This window comes from Catharus ustulatus, chromosome 7, assembly GCF_009819885.2.
Source record: "Catharus ustulatus isolate bCatUst1 chromosome 7, bCatUst1.pri.v2, whole genome shotgun sequence".
NCBI lineage: Eukaryota > Metazoa > Chordata > Aves > Passeriformes > Turdidae > Catharus > Catharus ustulatus.
In genome coordinates this window covers 1702905-1729072 of record NC_046227.1, presented here as the reverse complement: position 1 = coordinate 1729072, position 26168 = coordinate 1702905, and the positions used below count along the sequence as shown (strand labels likewise).

At 43.8% G+C, this 26168-nt stretch overlaps 1 protein-coding gene across 9 annotated transcripts in view; it reads right to left on the bottom strand.

Annotated features, from left to right (window-relative positions):
• Positions 1–26168, bottom strand: part of AGAP1 (ArfGAP with GTPase domain, ankyrin repeat and PH domain 1) — a 306094-nt gene that overhangs the window by 147134 nt on the left and 132792 nt on the right. For all 9 annotated transcript variants that reach the window (XM_033064417.1, XM_033064424.1, XM_033064423.1 and 6 more), the window contains 3 exons: positions 23558–23685; positions 17167–17322; positions 12171–12263 (listed from right to left, as the gene is read on the bottom strand). In XM_033064417.1, the coding sequence (XP_032920308.1) occupies positions 12171–12263; positions 17167–17322; positions 23558–23685 (377 nt within the window). The remainder of the gene's footprint in view (positions 1–12170; positions 12264–17166; positions 17323–23557; positions 23686–26168) is intronic.

Sequence of the window (26168 nt, the reverse complement as noted above, 5' to 3'; positions counted from 1 at the left end):
AAAAGAATTTTCACCCAGTTTGCTCGAAGCTCAGCTTTAAAGTCAAGGATTTCCAAGTGCATCTCTCCCTCCACAGAAAAAGTTGTTTTTAATTGGGCCATTAAACAGCCTGTACAATTTTGACTCCTAAAGTGATGATACCTGCCACCTTAAACAACCCCTGCTCTTCAATTCTCCTCTGTTCCAATGTATTGCTCACTTCAGAGAGCAGAATTTCTAAACAATTCAACCACATTGGTAATTTTAGTTGATTTTTCTCTCCAATACCTCCCACACTTGAAGATTTAATTTCTCCCCCTCCCTGAAATATTCACAGAGAAGAGAGCATTAGATGTTAATCTAGCTCCTTGATTTGTAGCAGTTCTGCAGTTCTCTACCCAACCATTTAAATGCTGTCATTCATAATAGGGTGATATACTGTACTATAAACCCTTTCGCAAATGGTACGTCTTGGTATTTTTCTTTTGTGACAAAGACTCAGATTAGTTATAAAGGGGAAAGAAATGGACTCAGTGCTCAGATCTACCTACATAATCTCACTGCTCAACAGCCTCTCCCCTTCTTTAAAAGAAAATCCACACCCTCTTCCTTAAAGAAAACCAAATTCACTAAGCTTTTATTTTTCCTGGTAGAGAACATTCTGTGGTCTGACAGCCCCCAGAGTTCAGCAGCTTTCTCCTACAGTATTAATGCTGAAACCACAGAATCCCAGACTGGTTTGGATGAGAAGGGACCCTAAAGCCTATCCAGTCTCACCCCTGCCATGGCAGGGACACCTTCCACTCTCCCAGGTGGCTCCAAGCCCCAGTGTCCAACCTGGCCTGGACACTTCCAGGGATCCAGGGCAGCCACAATGTGTTTGAGGCCTCATGTCAGATCCTGGCTTCGATTACAGGCACAGGAGCCTGTCCCTGGGCAGAAGACCTTCCAAATTTGGGTTTTAGTCCAGGTTCCATTCCAGTTTGTTCTCCCACACTGCCCTTGTTTTCCTGGTTCTTTTAGACAAGGATGAAGGTACACTTTTCAGGCAGACACATGGCACTGTCCCCAGAGCTGAGCAGTTTAGTCCCCTTCCAGCCAGCCCAGACCGCACTCTGGCTTAGGGCTTGTTTACACCCCCATAGAGCAGATCCAACCCACATGGCAGCTTTCAGCCAAACACATTTGGATAAACTCTCAATTAAGATGTAGTGAAGCTGTATCAAAATATTTTACATCTGCTATGTTTGCTTCATGCACTCAGTTGGAAATTCTACCAAAAAAGCAATTGAGTTTTCCTGGCAGGTTTTGGTCTGTATAAAACCACTGTCTGTTCCTCCCTGGAATAGCTTCTGGTCAGGAAAACTAAACCCCAGAGTGTGTGTTTGCATTACTTTTGTCTTCTCCCTACCAGTACTAACAAAGTTCATTTCAAGCTTTACAGCTTTAGGACATCTGTAAGTGAATATATCCAGGTCATCTGACCATGACATTCATCCCCAGTTTATCCCCACCTGAAGGATCCTTTACAATAAACAAAACACTCAAGTCTTTATATGATTTTTCTACCTGTTTTAACTCATGCAAAATAAAACTGAGATTTTGTTTGTAGCCATTGCACTTCAGTCATAGAATCCTTGAGCGGTTTGAGTTGGAAGGGACCTTAAAGACCATACAATTCCACCCTCTGCCATGGGCAGGGACACCTTCCACTGTCACAGGCTGCTTCAAGCCCCATCCAACCTTGGCCTGGAATACTTCCAGGGATGGGGCAGCCACAGCTTCTCTGGCAACCTGTGCCAATTATTCCCTTTAAATTCAAAATATTTAAGTACCAACATCTGGTCTGGCTGCTGAGACTGTTCTAAAGATGTGCTGATAATTACTGTAGTCAGAGGATTTTTTAAAATAAAAGTAGGTGTAGAGAAAACAGCATTTAAACCAAAGTTTTCCATACATATTTCAAATATCCAAACCAGTTATAGTCAGAGTACCAATGTTTCAAACACTCCGTTATCCCCAAGCAACATTCCTTTTTCATGTCATTTATTGGTTTTAATTTGCCATTGCCAGCTATACTCTGGAAAAATATTTCCTCACGTGTTACACACTGAAGTGCCAACACTTCAAAATAAAACAACAAACACAAAATAAAACGGGAAATGAAGGATGCAGAGCCAACGCCCTCGATCCAGATTCACACACAATTACCACACAATTAAATGGGAGCAAAAGAATGATGAAAATATTCAGAATGCCTAAAGTTTGCTTTGTTCAAAAAATTAGGCTAAAGGGCTTTAACTGCGTGCTGTTCAGTTTACTCTTTTGATTGCTTTACCACTATGTAAATCAATTTGTTAATGTTCCTTACAAAATGCATGAGCCAGTTATACTGACAAACACACAAAGCTCATTCGTAATTAGCAGTTAATTAGTACGAAGGAACAGATGCTGTTAGAGTTTCAGCAGGCGAACAGGTTCTGTAAACAATGCTTATAAATCTAAATGAATTTATTAACCACAATGCAACTGTCAACGTTTTGCTGGCAACCATACAAATATGGTGGAATCCCCAAAACATCTTTACAACATATTAATAATCATTGTGTCAACCCAAGTCTATCAGGCAGCCTCACTTGCTAACTGTCATAAGCTTCCTACTTAATCTTCTTATGTCACTTCTCAGGACTAATTCCTCATGCCCTGGGAGGAAGAGTTGCAGCCACCAAAGCCAGCCCAGATGCACACGGATTCACCTCCTCAGAACAAAGGCCTTTTCCCACTGCTTCCTTGAGCAAGCCCATCATGCTGGATGGCACCTGGCCCTGGGCATGGTGACCCTGTTCATTTGGGGTTTTGGTCTAGGTCATTCTTAAAGACCCCCTCCAACCCAAATAATTCTGATTCCAGATCTCATCCGCTGAAAATACGTAAAGGCTAATTCTTCCTGCTCTCCTGGCTAATTTGGAGATGTCCCCCCATGCCAGTGCTGAGCTGCTGCTGACACAAGGGACTGTGGGGAGTTTTGGGAGCTCAGAAGGGGTTTAGATGGGAGATCAGGAAAAGGTTTTTCCCCCAGAGAGTGCTGGGCACTGCCCAGGCTCCCCAGGGAATGGCACAACCCCAAGGCTGCCAGAGCAGCAGGAAGGTTTGGATACTGCCCCCAGGGATGCACAGTGGGGGATTGTTAGGGTGTCTGAGCAGGGCCAGGGGTTGGATCAATGCTCCCTGTGGGTCCCTTCCAGCTCAGGACATACTGATTCTGTGGATAAACTCAGGCACGCAGCCACTGACTGATACCATTGTTTAGTGGGGTTTTTTGATTACCTGGATAGATGAAGATGGCTCAAATAAAGAGACTGTATTTTGTAAAGCATTTTTTAGTGGTGCATTTCTACTGAACCACCACATCGAGTCAGAGGCTTTTGGCCAGGGGCCAGATCAGACCCTTAGGGCAACACTGAAAATCCCTCAGTGCCCTCACTGCTGTCACTCTGCATGTCACACTGACATGACACCCTGATATATTACATCATTTCAGCACTGGAAAATTCCAATAAATTTTTAAAAGTCATATTATGGCTTTTTTTATTGATGTTCCCTTTTACACCTCCATTGCTTTCGCTCATTCCCTCCTCCTCTCCACCAAAGCACTCTGACACCTCTTCCCCATGTTCTCTCCTATGGACACTCCAGGATTTGCAATATCCAGCACACAGAAGAGGATGACAACAACCCAAATGTATTAAATCCTCCACAGTTTCAACAGAGACTGCTTGGTTTGCTTCTTGTAGGATCCAGCTCTACTCACTGCTTTGGTACTGGATCCAAAATGCTGGAATTTGGGGGAGCCCATTCTCTGCTGAAATCCAGCACCAGGCACAAGAGGAGGATGTTCATGGTAGAACCTCAGAAAAATACAAATACTCTCTCCCTTCCCTTATGAACACAGGAAAACAGATCCTTGACTGATTTATGCTAAAGAGCAGCACCTGCTCCTTTTATACAGCAGGGATTTTCCCCTCTTTCTTTAAAAAATTGGTGTTTTAGATAAGAGAAGCTCTTTCCCTACTATTTCTGCAGAGGCTGATAATCTCCTGGCACTCTCCTCCTGCCTCCTTCCAGTCTCCAAGGATGGTTAACCTGATCAACACACTATTCAATACAAAAGCTGAAATGTCTCCCCTTGAATCTTAAGGATGAACAAGAGCTCCAATCACACCTGATGTGTCACCTAGGAAATCATCAGCTGCTGCTCAAACCCACAGGTTTGTCCCTGTCTCTTCCACGACAAGATCATTACATTTGGATAGGATTTAAAATAAATGAATAAATAAATAAGGAGGAGGGAGTTGAACTCTCCTTATTGGCAGTCATAAGCAATCTGTGACCTCTCTTGACATTGATATATCAAACATTTAGGAAACATATTTGTAAAACATGTAGAAAACATAGAATTTCCCTCTGGTTTTGAAGCTGGTGATCTGGCTACTTTCCATCATTGCCCTACAAGGCACTGTTCTCCTTTGCTCACTTTGAAGGCTGGGTCACACAAATAAATGTTTGAAATTGTGTGCCCCCTGCCCAAATCAACATTAATAAACACATTTAAATACACCCTTAGCTCTAGGACACAGCCATGGCAAGTCAAAAAAAGAGATAGAAAGTTAATTTCTCTGAAAAGTTTATTTATAGTATTTATTTATGGATCCTTAAGTAAAGCTGTAGAGGGCTCACCTTGGTCTAAGGATGCTTGGGACTATCACTGTATGACAGTCCTGGGTATTTAAAGTAATTAGAGATAAAATAACATTTTATAAGATGTGAAACAGAAAATTCCTGTTTTAGGGACTCTGAAAAATTGGGAGACTAATTGAAAGAACCATATTAGAAATTCAGTCTTGATTAAGCCAAAGGCTCAAACTCCAGCTCCTTTTTGCATCCTCAGACATCCCAGGAAGGGAAACCAGAAAACAGGAAGAAGCAGATGGGAGGATCCAGTGGGACAAACAGATAGATGGATGGATGAGGAAAAAGAGGAATTGTCTCAATCAGAGAGGCTGAGACTTGTGCCCAGGTGTGCCTGCTGTGGCCAAGGGGCAGAAGGGGCCATGCCCTAGGACTAGAAACCAGAGCCTTGAGCAAGGGAAGAGTTTAACATACAGAGCTCCCAGCTCCAGATGTCCAAGTCAGCTTTTTAGTGTTATTTTATTCCCAATTCTAAGGACTACAGCTTTTGTTGGGATGGTATCTGAAACTCATCAACTGGAAAAACCCACAAGCCTGGCTTTCACAGTCAAATTAAACATTATTCCAGGCAGGTACATGGAGCTGAAGCCATTCTTCTGATGTAAGGGCACATTTGATCTAATTGGAAAAAATATTTCAAGTGCACTGGGAATAGTCACTGTTAACTGAATGCAACAACGAAAAAGGAAAAAAGAGCATGAAGACCCCAGGGAATTACCAAATCAATTAACAACTAATTCAGGAACTAATTTCTGTATTGCCTCTTAGCACAAAACTGTATCTTTAATTTCTCCTGCAATAAGCATCACCATGATAGTCCTAACACACTCTGACGCTTTAAATGAGTTTACAAGTATCTCTTTTTGATTGGCTATATAACATTATTTCTTCACAGTTCAATGCAACCATAGCCAAGTGCTCTGAAATATTTAATTATACTGGTAGCAACCAGTTAACAATTTACAGAACCACAGTGAGTACAAAACATTTTATAACTGGTAATCAGCTAATTAAAAAAAAAAAAGCCAGCAAAATGTGTATGTTCTGATTATAAACAATTGCAGAGGAATTACACAGAAGATTTCAGCACTAAGAGTATTTGGCTCAAAACCATACCCTGGTGTTTGTACAAGCTGATCTGGAGACTGATTACTGTGATTAGACAGACGTGTGACAGAGGAAATTACACCTCACGCTGGAGATAAATAAATCAAACCATGTCATCTGCCAGTTCCTTGTAAATCACGTCACTTCTGACTTTGGCAAAGCTCCTCCTTGGAAACACCCAACACTGGCTTGCAAACAAGAGTCTACAAACCTACCTGAGCATCAGGAAGGAAAAATACAAAGCAGGAGGAGTTTTGGAGAATGCTCCTTCCAGGACCTAAGGGGAGCCTCAGAGTAAGACAGAGAGAGATGTTTCACAAGGGCCTGGAGCCAGGACAACGGGGAGATTCAAATTGGCAGTGTTGGATGGGATAGTGGGAAGGAATTGTTCCCTGGGAGGGTGGGCAGGCCCTGGCACAGGGTGCCCAGAGAAGGTGTGGCTGCCCCTGGATCCCTGCAAGTGTCCAAGGCCAGGCTGGACAGGGCTTGGAGCAGCCTGGGACAGTGGAAGGTGTCCCTGCCCATGGCAGGGGGTGGAACTGGATGGGCTGTAAGGTCCTCCCAGTCCAAACCATTCTGGGATTCTCTGTTTTGGAGCAGAAGCACCAGCATAGAGGGCTGTGTCTGTGTGTCAGTGAAAAGGGGCTCAGTGCAGGAACACACAGCTGTAAGGAATGGAAGTAAATCCTGGGTCCTGTGTGCCCTCCACATATTTGCTGCCATCCTCCTTCTGAAATGCTTTTGGCCCTTACCCGCACTAGCCCCATCTATTTCAAAGCACAACCTGATGTTGAACTCAGACAGAAGAGAGAAGCCATCAGATAAGCCCTGGCACTACTGGCTGTAGCATCATCTGTCTGTCGTGCTCCTCCAGATCGTTTTTTTCACCCTGTCAAGTCAGATGAATTAAGCAGGAAGAGCTGCTAAGATCATTGCTTATTTGTTCTCTCTTCTGGTAGACTCCAAGTAAACATTTGCAGCCAGGAAAGCTGCTGCAAAGAGTATTTAGTGCTCGTGAGGACAGCGAGTCTCGGATGTGACACTTGCCCGGAGCACTGCGGTGCTCTTGTGAGAGTGAGGATGACTAAGGACATCACTCTGACTGAGCAGACATGGCAGATGATCCCTTTTCAAAACCTATTTCCAAGACACTGCCCTGCCTGCTGAAACGCTCCAGCAGCTGGACAGACAGCTGCGGGTATTCTAAGGGAAAAGGGTCTCAGGTAGGATGATCTCACTGCTTCAGTGGAAGGACCAAGATAACAGTGTTGTGTGCTATTCCATGCAAGATCTGTGTAACTGGTGCTTAAACATCCCAACTAGGGCTAAAAATGAACAAAAATGAGGTTAGGAAGTTGGAAATCACTAGTGAAGCAGAGGAAGTAGAAAATCACTACTGAAACAGAGGCAACATTGACCTACACCTGCAGGGAGCTGAGGAGAAGTGACAGGTTTTTTATGCCAAGCTTGACATTTGATAAAAGCATCTTCAAAGTTACCCTTGTTGAGTTTAATGATTTTTTAATAAAATTCAGATGTCTGTTGGGAAGTGCCAGGTTTGTTTATGCCCATCTTAAGGAAAAACTGCAACCAAATTCTTCTTTGTGAACTGCAAATCAGTGATGCCACCTCTGTGCCTTGACATAAAAAATATTTGCCATTTTTAGGTCAGAGTAAAGGAAAAAAAAAAGATAAAATACCTAATTTCATTAAGATTACTTTAATGCACTTAAATATGCCAAGCTGGCAGGCAAAGAAGGTCATTTGAAATATCACCTAAAAGTAAAGCCTGAATAAGATATTCCACTTTCTCCATTAATCCAGCCATTTGCAAACTGAGGGAAGGGAATGGATTCTGAAGTTCACCTTTGCAAGTCATGGATGGCAAATTTTTCACTGTGTCATCAATACAGCACCAACCATTAGAACATTTATTTCTAATCCAGGCTTCAAGTTTGTCAGCCCTAAATGATGCAGCAATCTGGGAGCACAAGAGGTGCAGCACCTCCCAGGGTAAGCCAAGGGTGGAGGCAACGTGTCAAACACCAATTTTGGCCAGTTTTTTGGTAAAAGAACAGTCAAGGTTATATAGTTGGGAGTATATAATGATGTGAGCATCTGTGATTAAGTGCAAAGGGCAAAGAGAAGAAGGGCTGGGAGTAGAAAGTCAAGGCCAGCTCTTACGTATTTATTTACATTCCAGTCTGGGGGGGGGATGGGGGCAGGACAGAGAAAAAAAAAAAATAAAAAGAAAGAGCACACAGCTGCCATCCCAAAAACAGACCTCCCATCTGCCACCCACGATTTGCATGTCACCTTCTCCAGGCTCATTTGTACTTCATTAACTGCCATTGACTTAACAAGATTTATGCAAATGACACCATAGGAGCTCGCTAACTCCCACTGCAATCAAGTGATTATGTATGTACAATTCTCCACAGCAATGAAAAATTAATACATGACAAGCCCCCTCACCGCTGAGTTGAGCTTCTTGCTTTTATTTTTCTTGTTGTGTGCAGTTTTTTTCAAAAAATTTGAATATGCCCTACTGATAAAGATTTCCCAAACCCACAAAAACCAAATTAATTTTCCCAAAACGCTACAAAACCTCCCATCCTAGAAAGTCAATTCCCCAAAACTGTGCAGCTGAATGTGTGCTTCAAAATACTCTTCAAAATATTCACTCGGGCTACCAGGAACAAGACTTCTTTTCCAGAATAAATGGGTTTGGAGGGAAGATTCTCCAATCAGAGTAAGCCACTCGATTTAAGAGTATTATTAGCAAGTTACAGAAAATAGCTTAAATATTCTTAGTTTAAGCACCTCTTTTCTCAGAAGTAGAGAACTTCCTATGGATTCTGACCTTAAGCCAATATTGCTCAGACTTTTTCTGACTCTGTTTGATTTGCACAAGATTTTTAAATACCACACAAATGAAATTTTGTATAATAAAAAAAAATAAATTCTCACCTTCCCAGTTCTTAGCAGCTTCCAGAAGTCCAGGATTTAAGACATGCTGATATGGCTGTGCATGCACAAGGTATAGGTACCTCCCCAGAAAACCTGCCTTCCCAAAATTTCACTCACTTTAAGAGGAGTGAGTAGGCACTTTAAGAGGAGTGAGTAGGCACCCTTTAAAAACAAGACTGTTTTTTTCATGGTCTACATTTTGGGTTTCTGCTGGGAGCAGGAACGGTCATCAGGACAGTTTTATATGGCTTAGCCCAATAAAACCAAATTTAGCACTGCAGTGAAATACCAGCTTTACCACATAGAAAGGACACAGAGAATAAGAACATGAACTCTTTTTGACCAGGCTGCTCTTAGTTAAGGATAAAGCCCTGAAGGAATGAGGTGTTTTCTTGGAAGGGAACAGGCTATTCACAATTTTACCTTGTTCATGGGATCCTGGAATGGTTTGGGCTGGAACGGACCTTATAATCCACCTCATTCCAATACCCTGCCGTGGGCAGGGACACCTTCCCCTAGACCAGGCTGCTCAGGACACCATCCAAACTCTCCCAAACTCTTAGGGATTTCCCTTAAACTCGCAGGGATTCAGGCACCAAGAACAAGAATGCAGGAGCAGGTTGCAACTCTTGGCTTCTTCTGACCAAAACCCACTGGCAGCTGTGCAAGTCCACACCTGGGTCCCAGAACAATCAGCAACTCTCACAGTGCTGGGAGAGATTCCATTTTGTCCTCAAAACCAGAATACTTACAGCCTCCAAGGAACTTGTTTTGGCTGGAGGTTTTATCATTTGTTTGTGGGGTGTTGTTTGGTCTGGTTTTGTTGTTTGTTTGGGGTTTTTTTCGGTGGAGCTTTGTTGTTGTTTAGTTTTATTCTCCCACAGCAATCCTGGGATTGCTACTGCCTGAAACCAGATTTCTCTCTCTATTCCCAAGTATACCAAGCAACAAGACAGGACAAGAAGAAACATCCTCAAGTTGCACCAGGGAAGGTTCAGGTTGGGTATTAGGAAAAATTTCTTCACAGAGAGGGTGGTCAGGCAGTGGCAAATCTGCCCAGAGCAATGGTAGAGTCCCCATCCTTGGAGGGATTTAAAATCCATGAGGATGTGGTGCCAGGGGACATGGGTTAGTGGTGGCCTTGGCAGTGCTTGTTTAAACACTGGAGTTGGTGATCTTACAGGGCTTTTCCAACCTCACTGACTCTGTGTCCTTTTGCCACAGAAAACATCATGATAGAAAGGGTTTCTCATCATAAGAACAGCAGCACTATGATTTTCAGGTCAAGAAGTTCCCTTCCATCTGTCTGATTCCCAGTTAAAGCATGAAATAAAAGACACCAACTTTCCCTGCAGGAATTTCTGCTGCCTCAGAGACAGCTCCAAGGACCTGGCACCTGTTGAGCCCCCCGAGAACGTGGCTGAATGCAATTGAACCTGGAGCCACCTCTACTGAGCAGACCTCCCAAATCCCTCCACCTGACATCTGTGTGATGGGAAATCCCACTGGGAGCAGCCACCCTACAGCACTGCAAAAACCCCCCATCCCCAAAGACCAAAGAACTGGATGGATCTGCTGAGGATGCAGATCAAGGATTTGCAGGTAATGGCTTGCACGTAACAAAATGGAATTACCATAACTGAGATTAGTAACAAGAAGGACACGTTCCCAAAAGATTGGTCATATTTGATATACAAGCAGGGCTGCAAGGAGAATTTTTCCATACAGAAATTCCAGATATTATAAGGGGTATTTCTTTACAACATGCTGTAGCACCATCACACTTAGAATGTTTATCTTACAATACTCTTCCTACGAGTGTATTTTTAATCAAACTGATTCCATACAATAGCATTTTAGGAAAGAGCACTATGTATGCCTGGAACAAATATTGGCACATCTATTCCTCAGTTTTACATTCCCAGCTGCACTTTTGTTTAATTAGCATTACCCAAAAGGACTGCAGCCAGTCCCATCCTGTACTGTATGAAAACTGTAGGAAAATAAAATTGTAGCTTGCTTTAAATGCCTGGAATTTCCTCCCCTGAATACAGAGCCAAATACTGAGCTTCTCTGCTTTCAAACTGCTCTTCTGGATTGCAGCGTGCTTGATTAAAATTTGCCTACTAGAGATTCACACACGACAGCATTTTTGCTGCTGATAGTCCCAAAAGGTCTTTTAGAATGACTTCAGGAAGAAAAATCACAGCTAATAGTTAAGGGTACAAAATCAACTCCTCCTCATATCCAGAAAGAGAGGAAAAACACCACACATCCCAAAACATGTAAACCCAGCTGCACACAGGACATCCAGGGCTACCTGGCAGGATAAGGCATGGACAGACAGAAGATTAGGAGAGGCAAGTGAGCCTCCGGAGGGCAGGAAAGGCACCAAAACAAATGGAAAGAAATGTGAGGGAAGAAAATAAGTGGAAAAGAAAGGGAGCTTATCTCCAGCAAGGCAACTCTGACACATGAGTAAACACTTGCAAACACTAACACAGAAACTGCGTGAGAAGTATTCCATGGGAATGTGGAGATCTCAACCACATGGATTCAGTGCCATTTCATTTGAGAAAGTAAATCATCTCATTTCCCAAATGCTTCCCATCCAACGCTGGCACTGCTTTTGCCTTTCAAAGGAGTGTTCCCAGCTACAATTTAGGATCGAGTTTCCAGGCTAATGAAAGTGCATCTAGGCTAGTAAAAACACACCAAAACAAATCCTCGGCTTCAAGTCCTGTTGTGTAATGAGAAAGTTTAATTAAGGCCACACATTACAGCTGTAAACGTTCTCTTATATAATAAGGTCTAAATGAAACTGAACCTAATCAAAGTTACAATTCCTTCATTAGCAAATTACAAACAAGAGCGCGCAGCTGACACACCGGCCATGATTATCACAACTAATTGCCTCGTTGTTACGGAGCAGCCTGAAACTGTGTTCAGATGTCCGTCTGTGGTAGCAAATTAGGGCCACATCAGGCTATTCCTGCGATCACAAGGGGCTCTTGTCGAGCGATCTGATTTACCCTGCGCCTGGCAGCACTCGGCCCAATCAAAGCCTCCTCTACAAAGGCAGCTTTGAAGCCAGCACAGCCTAGAAACCCGCTCCATATGCAGGCCGGCAGACTGCACTTCATTAGGCCTGTTGTCACATTTTCCCTCTTCTTATTCTAATGATCCTATTTTAATACACATAGGAACCTCTCCTAATTGATGTCAAGTGAGTGACTTCCACATTCATCACCGGCGCACATCAAACGCCGCTCGGCGCGGCCCCGGCACCGCCGTGCCCAGACCTGAGGTGTGTCTCCCAACTATGGAAAGCAGGGGAGAAAAAAATACAACTATTTCGGCATTACCTGTTTAATTGGGATTGCACGGCCGCTTCCAATGCTGTCTGTTCTGCTCTCCAGGACCTTCTTCTCTTTGTCTGGGTCACTCCCTTTCCGAGACTGCAGAGCGGAAAGAAAAGTTTGTGCTCCATTAAATGCACATAGAGGATGCTTTTATTTGCCTTTTTTATTTTCTTTCGGGGCAATTAAAAAATGATTTGGCAGGTAAATACAGGTTCAAAATTGGATCTATGCAAGTAGACAACCATCCTAAAATCTGAATAAATTTCCCATCCACCACCCATAAATTTTAACCATCCACTAGTCTAAAATGGATTTAGGTTTAAAGAGTTACAGCTGCACTGTCTGAAGACCCACAACATCAGAGGACACATTTCTGAAGTTTCCAACAGTGGCTCCAAAGGGGAATGAAGGTGCCATCTCCTCATTAAAAACATTCAATATACCCATGCATACATTTAATTCACACCTGTGTGGTCTTTAGAAATGTCAGCAATTATTTAGAAATATGATTTTATAATGCTAGGTTTGACCATGTGGACTTCAACTTATTTTTTTTTTCTGCTTTGAAACGGTTAGAAAGTGGGAACTGCAAGAAAAGCTGGTGACTGGAAAAAGTTATCTGAACACAACATGGAAAAATTAGCATGAGGAGAATTTTACCAATGTCTAAAACCTGAATTGCTTTATCCTGCCTTTCTCCAAGTCTGGAACTGCTGCAGGAGTAAGGTCAGAGCGCTCCCTTCGTGACTTGATGAAGTTCTATGGGAATTGGAAGAAGTTATTCAGATCGCAGCCCGTTATTGCGACAGAACGCATGGGCACGCTGATTTTGACGGATTTATTTTATTACAAAAAGAAGACCTGAGAGTCATCCTCCTTAATATCTGCACTGACAAGTGACAACTTCACTCCATTACTTTCCAATGGGAACATTACTCACACAATATCGGAAACGGGAAAACATTTTCGTGTGCTTTTCAGCCCGGCGATGATGTATGAAAGGAGCCCATTGGTGGTGTCCGGCACCGCCACGGGGAGTCAGTGAAAACCGGGAGCACGCCAGAGCCCGCTCCGCGCTTCCAGCGCAAGGAGACACCGAAATCAGGAGGATAATCGGGGTGGGGGAGCGCTAATGCCCGTCTCCCCCATCCCACAAAGGGGTGGAAGGAAGAATAAACCCCTGGAGCAGCTGCCCTCGGGCGTGAGAGGAGGACTCCAAGTAAGAGCATTCTGAGCAGCACATTTCACCCAGCGGGGATCCCGCGCTGCCGGCCCCGCTCCGCCGGGAACGGGCTCCTATCACCAGTTACTATGGTTCAGGGCAATGGAATGACGTGCCGGGGAATTAAACAAAGAACAAATGAAAGCAAGGAAAACAAGTGGGAGGGATGAAATCCAGTGTGCAGGATAACTATTGTTCCTCGTCCTTCAAGACAGATTTCTGCCTCTGAAAGTGCCACTTCCCAAGAATACAAGGCAAAACAAAGCTTCAATGGTGCAAAGCGCCCGTAAGTGACATTGTAAAGAAACTCAGAGAAGGTGCCCAAATCTTTGGGAGGGGAGTTGTCAACTTGAATGTTTCTTTTTTATCTGACTTTTTTTAGAGAAAGGACGCTGTCTCTGAAATGCAAGCTGAATATCTATGCACTGTTTTTCATTCCTGGTTTTAAATCATCACCATTCCCTCAAAGTTCCTGCAGCTGGAAACCACACGCTGCACGTGGAAGGGAAATATCTACGTGCAAAACACTGGTAAATGCCTAAAGTACAGAAATGTAGGGATTTCTGTCCCTTGTAGCTGCTTGTAATCACAGAATCCCTACCTTTTCCAGGGGAGAATCTCTGCATGCTCCACTATTTATAAAGATAAATCGTGCAGTGAATCAGAGATCTGATCTTTTATGCTTTTGTACCTATCACACACACAATATGTCTTATATCCTAGCAGAAAAAAAATCCACTCCAAACCACGCTGAAGCAACACTTCTCAGGACTTTTTCTGATGGCATATCTACACAAGAAATGGTTCTATTTAAAACTTGGTGCCAGCAAACCAAAGAAGGGCTGGAAAAATTAAAGCACCTGCACTAATATCATTGGAGAGGTTTCCCCTTTGCCCTGGAAGTCACTCACAGACTTAATCCACATAAAACTTGACCCAAGATGTCACATCTGAGTTTGGGCACAACTAAACCCAGATCAGTAGTGCAGACTGACCCAAAAGTAAAATACTCATCTCTGACAGTAGATACCAAGGCAGAGAGCTCATTTTAAGTTTGAAAAACTCTCTTGGAATTCTGTAAATATGTAAGACAGGTAACACTGAATGTGGGAAAGGAGATGCACCTTTTTATGCCAGAAATTCCCTCACCCGGTGTAGGATCAGACATGGTTAGTATCAGCTTCTTGCTCAGTGAACCTCATAAACGCATTTTAAATCCTCACATCCCTGTTACCCCACTGTCCAAAACAAAGGATATTAACCTTTCTAATATTTCATCTATCTTACCACTTAAGGGGAAAATCAGCTGCTGCAACAATAGCTTTACAACAAACATTAATACTCAATGTCAAAAAGATGAGATGCTGCATTTAATGCACTAAATGTGTTTAAAATTCTCAGCCCTATTCCAACTCAAAAACTGTAATTAAGAAGAATCAAATATTTTCTACTTAGCCCAGTCCTCTTTCAACAGCAGAGGACCTAAAGATCACTGAACAGATTACCTGTGCTAGATAACAAGGGGTAGCTTGCAATTGTTAAACAGAAATACATCTGATTCTCTAAGAGATAAAGGCATAAGTGACTGGGAAGAGAAGCACAGCAAGAAACCTGGAGCTAAACAGTAAAATATTTTAATTACACACTCTATTCATAACTGCACAGAAAATACTGACTATCTATTTATTCAATTAAATAATTCCAGGTTATAACTTGGCACAAAAGCTGGGTTACAGCAGAGTGGGTGTTAAGTACTTCAGGACATAGATTACAGGGCAACTCATTAAACAATCTCACTATACCTACTTCAAAGACACAGCTAATTCTGCAAAGGCAAATTATTATTATTTTTCCCAGTTATCAGACATTAAGACAACTATCAACACCCTCTCACATTAGTAAAGATAGTTCTCACTAATTATCACAAAGCAGAGCTTTAGTCTGTTTGCTTACAGCTGACTAAATATTCTTCCCAAACCTTTCCTGTGACTGTAGATAGGTCTCTTTTTCTCTCCTCCCTTTCTCAAATTTACAGCTGCTCCAAACTGAAACATCCCCAGTTCTCCAAATGTCAGCACCACCTCTGGAGCCCTGGCAGCTCTTTACATATCCTTCAGCCCGGACATGGATGGTCGGCGATGTTTTCAGCTCTGCTTCCAGAGCTCTGACTGCTGCTGGTTTCTGGGCTGACACTGACATCTAGTGGGGTTGGGAACTCTGGAATTCTCCCACCAAACTCCGGATTACTCCCACCAATGGGAACAAATCCGCATGACTGTTATCAAATACCGGTGTCAAAGCTGGGACACTTCTTCCCAGGCCGCTCATTTTATTGTTATCCACCTACACATTTGCACCCAAACACAAATGTATGCTTTCCTCTCCTTTATAGGAATGAGACATCTGGGTTTAAATCAAAATACTTCTGTTGGGATGGACACAGGATTCCTGGGGGTCTCTGCTGTCACTCAGAGCTCCAAAACAGTGACAAAACATTCCACTTGCTGAAGGTGGAGAGCTCAGATTTCCCTCAGAGTGTAAGGAAAAGGTTTTATCAGGTTTGTATGTGGGAAGTGAGCATGACATCACCTTTGGAATAAAATATATAAATTCTCCATGTTGACAGGGAAGTTGTGGGTTCCTAAACACAACATGTAGCTACAACCCCCAAGGGAGTTACATGAGAGCCCAGAGGGATTCTGAGTTTGCTATGACGTGTGAACTGTCAAAAAACTGCTTACAACCACAATTATACCTGCAACACGATCCCAGAGCTCTCAACAAGAGCGCTTAAACCAAGGAAACCTCACTCAGGGCTTCACTAGCATCTCCCAAACTATTTCTGCGTAACAAAGACCTGTCATATTGTACCAGGCAGCTTTCTATTTGACTTTTTTTTGTTTGATTTTGGGGTTTTTGGCCTCTCAATGAAGCAAAAAACAGGTGGTTTGGAAAGAAAAAAGTTACTTTAATCTCCATCATCTTTTTTAACCCTGGAGAAGAAAAAAGTGATCTGACTCTGCATAGTAATAAAAGTAGCATGGGGTAGTTGTGGAATAGCTTGGTTTGGGAAGGAGCTTAAAAGCCCATCCACTCTCACCCCTGCCATGGGCAGGGACACCTTTCACTGTCCCAGGCTGCTCCATGCCCCAATGTCCAGCCTGGCCTTGGACACTGACAGGGATCCAGGGGCAGCCACAGCTTCTGTGGGCATCCTGTGCTAGAGCCTGCCCATCCTCACAGGGAGGAATTCCTACCCACTATCCCATCTAACCCCGCCCTATCAGTGAAGTCCCATCACTCCATGCCCTTGTCCCATGTCCCTCTCCAGCTCTCCTGAAACCCCTTTAGGCACTGAAAAGGGCTCTAAGGTCTCCCTGGAGCCTTCTCTTCTCCAGCCTTAACTACCTCAAGTCTCTCAGCCTGTCTTGCTAGGAAAAGTGCTCCAGTTTAAGTCTCAAACACAACCACCCAATGATAATTCCAAGATGTTCTTGTTTTGGAGCCCACAGCTCCATCTCAGCACTCCTGTATGGATCAGAGCAGACCAGCAGCAGAGAGCTGCAGGCCAGGCTGTTCCACAGCAGCATACACAGCCCAGCAGCAGAGGGCTGCAGGCCAGGCTGTCCCAGAGCAGCACACACAGCCTAGCAGCAGAGGGCTGCAGGCCAGGCTGTCCCAGAGCAGCACACACAGCCCAGCAGCAGAGGGCTGCAGGCCAGGCTGTCCCACAGCAGCACACACAGCCCAGCAGCAGAGGTGCCCTGGCTCACTCACCGTGAAGAGGTTGGATCGGCGCTTGGACTGTTTGCGGACAGGAGTTGGTGTGTTGGCAGTGGGAGGAACATCAATCCGCAGCTCCTTCTGGCTGGTGCTTGGAGTTGATGGGACAGAGGAGGAATAATCACTTAAACTCCCTCCTCCATTACTGGTCTGCAAGGATTAAAGAGAGTTTTCAACAGCGGTACACTGCTTCCAAGAAATGATAATCCATAGTTGTATCTTATTTACTCCTGATTTACTCCAAATTTATGCGAAGTGCAGCCAGGGCTCAGGGGCTCAGCAGGGCTGCCCTACTGCCACTTTTCCACACATTTCTATTCCAAGCCTTTAAACATCTTCCCTGCCATTATTTTTTGAATACTTAGATAGCTCTGTTTATACAGCAGGCACATTTTCATTCTACACAATATAACATTAACTGGTTAGTACAGTTTCATTTGTTTTCTAGTGTATGAGTAAGCAAAACATTGGGGAAAACCTTCCAAATCTGAATTTCTACTAAACTAAATTCTTACCTAAGAGAAAATAGCCAGTGCCATGGAGCTGCATAGTTGCAGTTGAACCTACTCTGGAGACACCAGATCACTGACAGCTGATCAAGAAAATGAAAATAATTCAGGGCTGTAAAATGGCTACTACAGGGTTAGATAAATCCCAACATATTCCAAGCATCACAGAATCTCCTGAGTTGCAAGGGACCCACAAGGATAATTGAGTCCAACTCCTGGCCCTGCACAGGATTTGCTGAAGCCACTGGTGCAAAGATACAAAACTTGTAAATAAGATATCCCAATTTGTTTAAGGCAGCCAAAACCATGATGGTCCATCCTAGTCCTGAAAGAAATAAAGCTTTGAGCCTATAAAGCAATAAATAAACAGAGGTAACAAATTCCTAAAAGCAGGAAGGTAAGGAAACCGGACAGAATGGAAAGGACCAAAAGGTGATTAAGTTTTAATTTTTTCTTTAAAAAGACTTATTAGATATAACATAAACGACTACTAAAAACACCATTAAAGGAGGAGATGCTCTGTGTGCTGATGAGGGACTGGGGCAGGACAACAGGGAAAATTCTGTCTGCTGGGGATGGAAAACTCAGCAGAGGAGCAGCAGTGGATGAAGGGGCTGGGCAACAACCCACATGTAGCTTTTGTGGGAAAAAGAAATGTCTGGGATGCACAGAGAAGGGGGAAAGGCCTTCTTTAAAGCAGTCAGGTTCCTAGAGGAAGTGAGAAAAGCTGGTAAGAGGGTATTTCCAGAATTCCTGAGGAGAAAGATGCCTGATGGGACTTCCCCCATGCTCCTTGGAGATTGGGATCTCAAGCTGCAAGCAGTCAGGATGAAAAATGTGGAATGGCTTCTTGTGGCATTGCCTTTTACAGCTCCCAGCTGAAGTCTCTCCATTGTTCCAAGTTCTCTTCTGACTCATGTAGCTCTTCCAAAGCAGGGAGCAGAGGTGAAGGCACTGAAAGCAATACTGAGGCTGGAGAGAGATTTCCTACAACATACTCAAGTACCAGAGGAAGTAGCAGCAGAACTGGGAGACGTGTATGCAACAAAGGAGATGAAATAACGTAATTGAAATGATAATTTTTAGTGTCCTAATGCAGAACGGTAACACTGGACAGATGAGCAGGACAAGCTGGGAAGAAGTGGCCTCAATTACTCCACATTTGCTTTTCCTGTCTCTGTAGCAGCTTGTTCCCAAACCATTGGATGTGTTGGAGATGAGAAGGGTGGAAGGAAATCTTACCCTTTTTAAACTGAAATTAACAGATTTATACCCTTAAAGCCTACTTCCCAGATGGAGAACATGAAAGATTCCCTAAAATTCTACCTTTTAGAACCTTCATCATTTTATAGCATCGTTTTACACTTTTCACAGCTGTCTCCTGGATTTCTAAGTGATTTATTTTCAGGGAGTAACTCCTAAAGCAAAACACAAACCTGTTGGGATATTCTATTCCCCAAAGACAAACCTGAGAGTTTCTATAAAAGAAGTCCTGCAGGCAATGTTTCTCTTCTCACACACCAAGTCCACTGGATTTGCAACTTTGTAAATAAAAGTCTGAGGTGATTCAAAATAAGCCACTGGCTGGAACAATGACAAATACAACTAGAGAAACACTTGGAAACCATAGAATAGTTTGGGTTGGAAGGGACCCCAAGGATCATCTAATTCCAACTCCTTGCCATGGGCAGGGACACATTCCATTATCCCAGGCTGCTCGCAGCCCCAGTGTCCAACCTGGCCTTAGACATTTGCAGGGATCCAGGGGCAGCCACAGCTTCTCTGGGCACCTGTGCCAGGGCCTGCCCACCCTCACAGGGAGGCATCTAAAATGCTTGTTGTAGATAAATATTAGGTTACTTAGAAAAAACCCTGTAAATATAAAAGGATTGTGATGTATGTGGCATTAAACAATACATTATCACTCTGCTTTTAGTTTTAGTTTTGACATTCCAGAAAATTTCCAAAAAGCTTATCAATAATCAGGTCTCACATACAATGAAATAATGGATGACCAAGCACTTTGCTTTCAGTAGTTTAATTTACATTTTTGGACAATCATGCTGTAGTAAAAACTGTCTGGAGGAATTCTGCAAACAAATAATGCATCACTATGAATTTGCAACAGGTAGCAAGGAGTGAGCTTGTGTGGCAGCCAAACCTGAGCTGCAGCTTTGTAGTGGATGTTATGCCCACACCCTTCCCAGAAATAATGCAAATCTGCTTGGAGAATGACACTACTGACCAGGAAACACAACTCTTGGCACTACAGTCTATGTGGATGGACCCTGAGGGGTTGGAGCGTGTCCAGGGCAGGGAACGGAGCTGGGAAGGGGCTGGAGCCCCAGGAGGGGCTGAGGGAGCTGGGACAGGGGCTCAGCCTGGAGAAAAGGAGGCTCAGGGGGTCCCTGTGGCTCTGCACAACTCCCTGACAGGAGGGGACAGCCAGGGGGGTCAGGCTCTGCTCCAGGGAACAGGGACAGGAGGAGAGGGATTTGAGTCAGGGAAGATTTAGATTGGATATCAAGGAAAATTTCTTCATCAAAGGGTGTGTAAGGTTGCTCTATCATAGAAGAATGCATGGAGACCAGGCAGACGTGGAAACACGGCACCATGTTCAATCTCCTCTCACAGCAGAACGTAACAGCTGAATTCCAGGAAAGCCAGCCAGTGGGAAAACATATGCACACTGCAGACTTCAAGGAATTGTAAAATGGAATGGTAAAATAAATCTTTCCATCTTTACCTTCCAAACTGCAGCTCACAAGTAAGCTCACACTGCTGGGGATTCCTGGAATCTGCACATCAGTGTGTCTGGAGAGGGGCCTGGAGTCTTTCACACAAACAGTAACAACCCACGGGCTGGGCAGAGGAAACAGCCCTTTGGAACTGTTTTTATTGGCACCATTCTTCTGAGTTAATATCTTAAAATTGCCTTCTGACATGTCAGGTGTAAAGGACAAGCAACTCTTCTAACACCAGGATGAACTTAGGGAAAAGGAATTCTTCTGTGGCGTTTTGTGAGGGAAAACGGAACTTATTCTTCTTTGAAATTAGACTTAGCATGATGTACAGGCATATCATGCCTAGGAAGATTGTTAAGGGATAGGAAAATGGGGGAATGAAAAGTGGGATAGAATGCAGAGCACAGACATACAGAAATGACTGGTCTGTACTTGTAAAAAGTAAATTAAAGACCTGTTCCAAGATGCCCTGTGGCCAATAAGAGCCCTCCAATCCAATGCACAACACTTCTTTCCCTTTAAACACTTCAGTCTACCTCTTGAAGTGTTCCAAAAAGCCAGACAGTGAGCTGTGACTGGAATACCTGAATGCATCGGACAGAATGTAAGCGATACTGCACCATCCCTCTTGTTGACAGAGTATACAACAGTTCTGTCCATCATGGTCAGGAATGATAATCCTTGGATTTGAGAATAAAATTCTTTCTGTGTATTCTGGCGGCCCTGAAATCCAACAGAGGTACCTGAAGTACCTGCAAGAGTTGTTGGCTCTGGGTATCACGGATTTTCAAGGAAAACCTTCCACCTGACTGACACACACATTAAAAACTAAGTCAGGAGGAAAACTGAGCAGCATCTACTACAGTGACAAGTGGATGTTGTCTTTGGAATAGGAAGCATCTTATTGTGTGAAACAGGCCTCTGGAAATACGTAACTACAGATATTCCTGAGAGTATTTTCTGGAAGGGGATCTTACTGAGGCATTCATCACCTCAGACTCCTGGACATGTGGAGAGAGAAGCACCCAAACACACAGACAGGTCTTTCACAGAATCCCAGAGTGGTTTGGATTGGAAAGGACCTTAAGGCTGATCTCATTCCAACACCCTGCCATGGGCAGGGACACCTTCCACCAGACCAGACTGCTCCAAGCCCTGTCCAACCTGGCAGACTGAAACCACAGAAGCCCTGGATGGTGTTGAGCCTTAGAATTTCACCCCAAGGTGTGCTAAGGACTAGCCTGGTTAAGGTGACACTCGATATTTCTTTTTTTTTTCTTCCTCTAAAGCCTAAGCTTTTGACTGCAGAGTCATCTGGAGAGTTTGCAGGAGTTCAATTCCCAGGATGATCCAACCAGAGATGGAACAATATCCGACTTTATGTGAAGTGCTGCGTGTAACCACTGCCTCTGAAGGCCTTTGCTCCCGTGGAGAACGCAAGTGGCAGGGCACTGCACCGATAACGGGTTTGATTCATGGAGGAAATCTTCAGAGGAACATCATTACGCCAAGAGAGATGTTCCAAAGGGCAAGACACCAGCCAGTCTTCCAGCCAAGATCAGAGATGGCAAATCTTGCCCCAGATCATCCTGAACTTGGAATTGCAGTTGCAAAGTTCTTTTAAGTCTGGGATAAGGATTCAGCTTCCTTCCCTTAAACAAGGTCATACTGCCTTTAAGTGTAGCACAAAGGAGATACAACATGAAACAGATTTCTGGCCTCTACTTTTAGGTGTGACATCAGTCTCAGAAGAGAGACATCTTTGACTGATGATGCAATTGCCCCTTTAGGTAATTATGACACCCGGCAAAGGCAGTAAAGAACATTATTTCACTGTTTTTGAAACAGAATCTAGGAAGATTTATCACAAAAGCTACCTTGCCTTGATTTTCCCAAACAGTTCTTATCGCTGGCAGGAAGTTTGCTGCACGGGTGATGGTACTGGTCTAGAATTTGGTGGCTGCTGTGACCTTCAAGCTAGACTTGAGTAGGAGACAGGTGAGCCCCCAGATATTTGATATCCTTCATCACAAAAAGCTTCATTAACAAGAAGTGCCTTCAAGAGAGGGCAACTTCCAAGGGCCTGTGGCCATGAGCTGGTCAGAGACAGAGCGGCTGAGGAAACCTGGAAAGAGGAGAACCTCTCTCATGTGAGAACTTGTACTTTACCAGAAGGTGCCAGGGTTTTTCTGAAGAGCAGTGCACCTCACTCAGCACCTGCTTTAGAACAGGGGGAGTCTGAACTCCAGCATCCTCTTTGGGCTCATCAGCAAAAACCACAGTCGCAGACTGAGGTCACATCAGGACTCAGCCTGAAGCAGAGTATCTCACAGCAGAGAACTTTTAAGACCAAACTGCATCTTTAGGGTTGTAACCCAGTGGGAGAAGTTACTCCTTTCTACCAAAAAGCAAGCACTGCATGGGATAAAGGTCCATAATCAATACAAATCCTCACGATGGGGGTTCAAGACCGCAAAATAACCTGCATATTACTGAGTTTAGACTGAAAACCACACCAGAATGGCTGTGGGTATCTGACATCCTTCAGTTTATATCCATCCCAACTGGGGACATGCCCAGAGATTATCAGTTGACACTAGAAAACAAAGACACTGAGGAAGGGCATTGCCAGGGAAATACAGGGGAGCATGCAACACATGTGGGTAAAAGTTGTGCAAGTCAGAAAATTTTGGTATTAACCATATATTTCTCAAAAATACCATCAAAATTCTAGCACTCTAACCACTGGGATACACCAGCTCAGCACAGCTGAATGAGAGTAACCACTCAAAACACAGCAAGGGGATGTTTAACCACAGCACAGCAAATCCTGCGACTGCAATGACTGGCCTACTCAGACCTGCAGGCTGCTAGCTACCAACGACAGTCATCAAAGCAGGCTTATCAATCCAAGCAGGCTTTAAAAAGCCCAATTATTCTGCATTGCTGCTTTGTTTCTTGAACTCAAGCCAATCTAAAAAAATTCAAATATCACTTCAAACTGCAGATCAGCATTAAAAAAATGGCAACTACCTCTCAAGTAGCAAAGAGAGCACTTGAAATGGCACCAAATACATCAGAGAGGAAAAGCAGCTTATCAGTTCCTTTTCCAAGCATTTACTTTATCTGTACCTGGCTGATATGTACGGCAGAAACCTGGGCAGAACACACGGAGGAGTGGCTCGGAGAGTTGGGCAGAGATTTGCAGGGTCCGATTGAGAGCTGCTGCTTCTTCTTGGTGGAAACGATCTTCTGGGCAACTGAAGGGAAACAAAACATCCAGGCAGGTAAGGCTGAGCACAGCTGGGAAGCAGGGCACATGGGGAAAACACACAATGAACACGACACAAACAGGGGGGCTCCACCATCAAAGCCTGCTCAAAAAATGGGGTGCATTACAGGGAAGAGGAAGGGTGCTGGCTTTCCATGGTGCTCCATGGGAGACTCCAGCTCAGTTCTCACATGGAGGATGGAGAGGTCTCCATCCAGAAGTGTCATTCCACCCGGTGAGCACCGAAGGACTCAGGGGAAGAACTACAAGCAGCAATACCAGGAATTCTGTACCAAGTCCCCTACGTGTTTACAACACTACACTAACAAATCTCATGGGAGCAAACTTTATCCTTTCTTCTTTGGGATATTCTCCTGGCAGACAGAAGATACCAGGTCTCTGCTGCCAAGGAATAAGATGGATTTCTTTTTTTTAACCAGCCCTTGCACCAGGGCAATCGACTTTGGAGCCTGAACCAAAGATAACTGGAATATTAGAACTGATAAAGGATCCCTGACATTGAATAAATAGCAGGATTAGTGGTACCACACATCCCAGTGAAATTCTTTATGGAAAGAAGCTGTATCATGATTTCTAATTTTAGCTTTTATTCCTTAGCAGCAGCAACACAGCTGGAAAAATGCCTAATTTGTTTTGCAATTTATTAAGACATTTTCTTCAGCATGGAAGGAAAAGCAGCATTTATCAAATGGATACAGCGATCAGAACCATTAACATCTCTATACATGGCTTGGCAGACCCATAATAAAAAAGATCAAACAGAACTTATGTGAAATGCAGCAACTTCCAAACCTCTCCTACAGTTTTCCAATTTAAATAAGTCAAACTATTTCAGAAATTCATCCCATCACACACTGGAACTTGAGTTCATGCTGCTAATTCAGCTCAAGCCTTTGAAAAGAGCCCTTTTTACATCACAAAAACACAAAAATAAAATTTCCTGCTACCTTTTGAGTCACAAATTAAAAACTAATCAAAATTTTAGTCCTTGGAAACAGGTACTTGTGTAGTGGCTAATCAAAAATGCCCCTAACTAAATGCAGCTTCCTTGCATGCAGTTTTCTTCATGAAGGGAAGCACTTAATAGAAATTTTGCCAAGGAGTCCGCAGTCACTTGCAACACCTCCACCAAAACCAGTGACATTTATTGGCATCTCCTTAAAAAGTCCCCCAGAAACTCGTTGGAATTAAGCCAAGAGAACCCGGTCTGTCTCGTCCAGAACACACAGAAAGATAATTATGTAAATTCCAAGATTATTTTCCCTCACTACATTACAGCACACGCAGGGACAGTGTAAGCATAGTTTCTTCTCAAATGAATGCAATTTTAATAACAAAGTGGTCTGTGGCTTATGTTTTTCATGTAAATGAATGATGGCATAACCATGATTTAGTGAGAATACATTGTATAAAGAATGGCTCATATATATGAAGAAGCAGCTTCATTAGTTACATCCCACCTCCAATAGGCCTCTTATCATCCTGAAAGGATGATATCAATTAATTTATCTTCCCCTAGCATATTGATCATAACCTTCATCAGCTAATCATGTTTAAATTAAAGGGGAATATCGTAGCACTCTGTCATTTCAGACCCATTGGGTTATTGATCTGGAGCCTGGGAAGCTATATATTAAAATATTTTAAAATACATTAGTGAGTGAAGAGAGCAAACCAAAGGTCAGATTTTAACATATGCACATGGATTTATCTTCATCGTATGTGGTAAAGACCTAAATTAAGACCAAAACTGAACAAAAACCACACATGAATGAAAATTACCTTGTCTGCAAAAGCTCCTGCTCTCACATGGGAGAGATCATTAGCCAAGGAAAATATTTACCTCTTCCCTTCAGTGTGAGTACAGGGGTGTTGGCAGCATCACAGTGACACACACAGCACAGTCTGGGTAAGGAAGGGGAAGGAACAGGGAAGGAAACCCAGGACAGTCTGAACTCAGACACTCCAACACACGACCTGAACATGAGCAAAGCACCAGGCTGCTCCAAGCCCCATCCAACCTGGCTTGGGACACTTCCAGGGATCCAGGGGCAGCCACAGCTTCTCTGGTCACCCTGTGCCAGGGCCTGCCCACCCTCCCAGGGGACAATTCCTTCCCAATATCCCATCCATGCCTGCCCTCTGGCAGTGGGAAGCCATTCCCTGTGTCCTGTCCCTCCATCCCTTGTCCTCAGACCCTCTCCAGCTCTCCTGAAGCCCCTTTAGACACTGAGGGGCTCTGAGCTCTCCCTGGATGAACACCCCCAGCTCTCCCAGCCTGCTCCAGAGCAGAGGGGCTCCAACCCTTGGAGCATCTCCATGGCCTCCTCTGGACTCACTCCAGCACCTCCACATCGTTATGCTGGGGGCCCCAAACTGGACAGAGGTGGGGTCAAAACAGAGCATTCCTCATCTCAAATTTCTTAACTCCTCACTCCATCAGAAAATTAT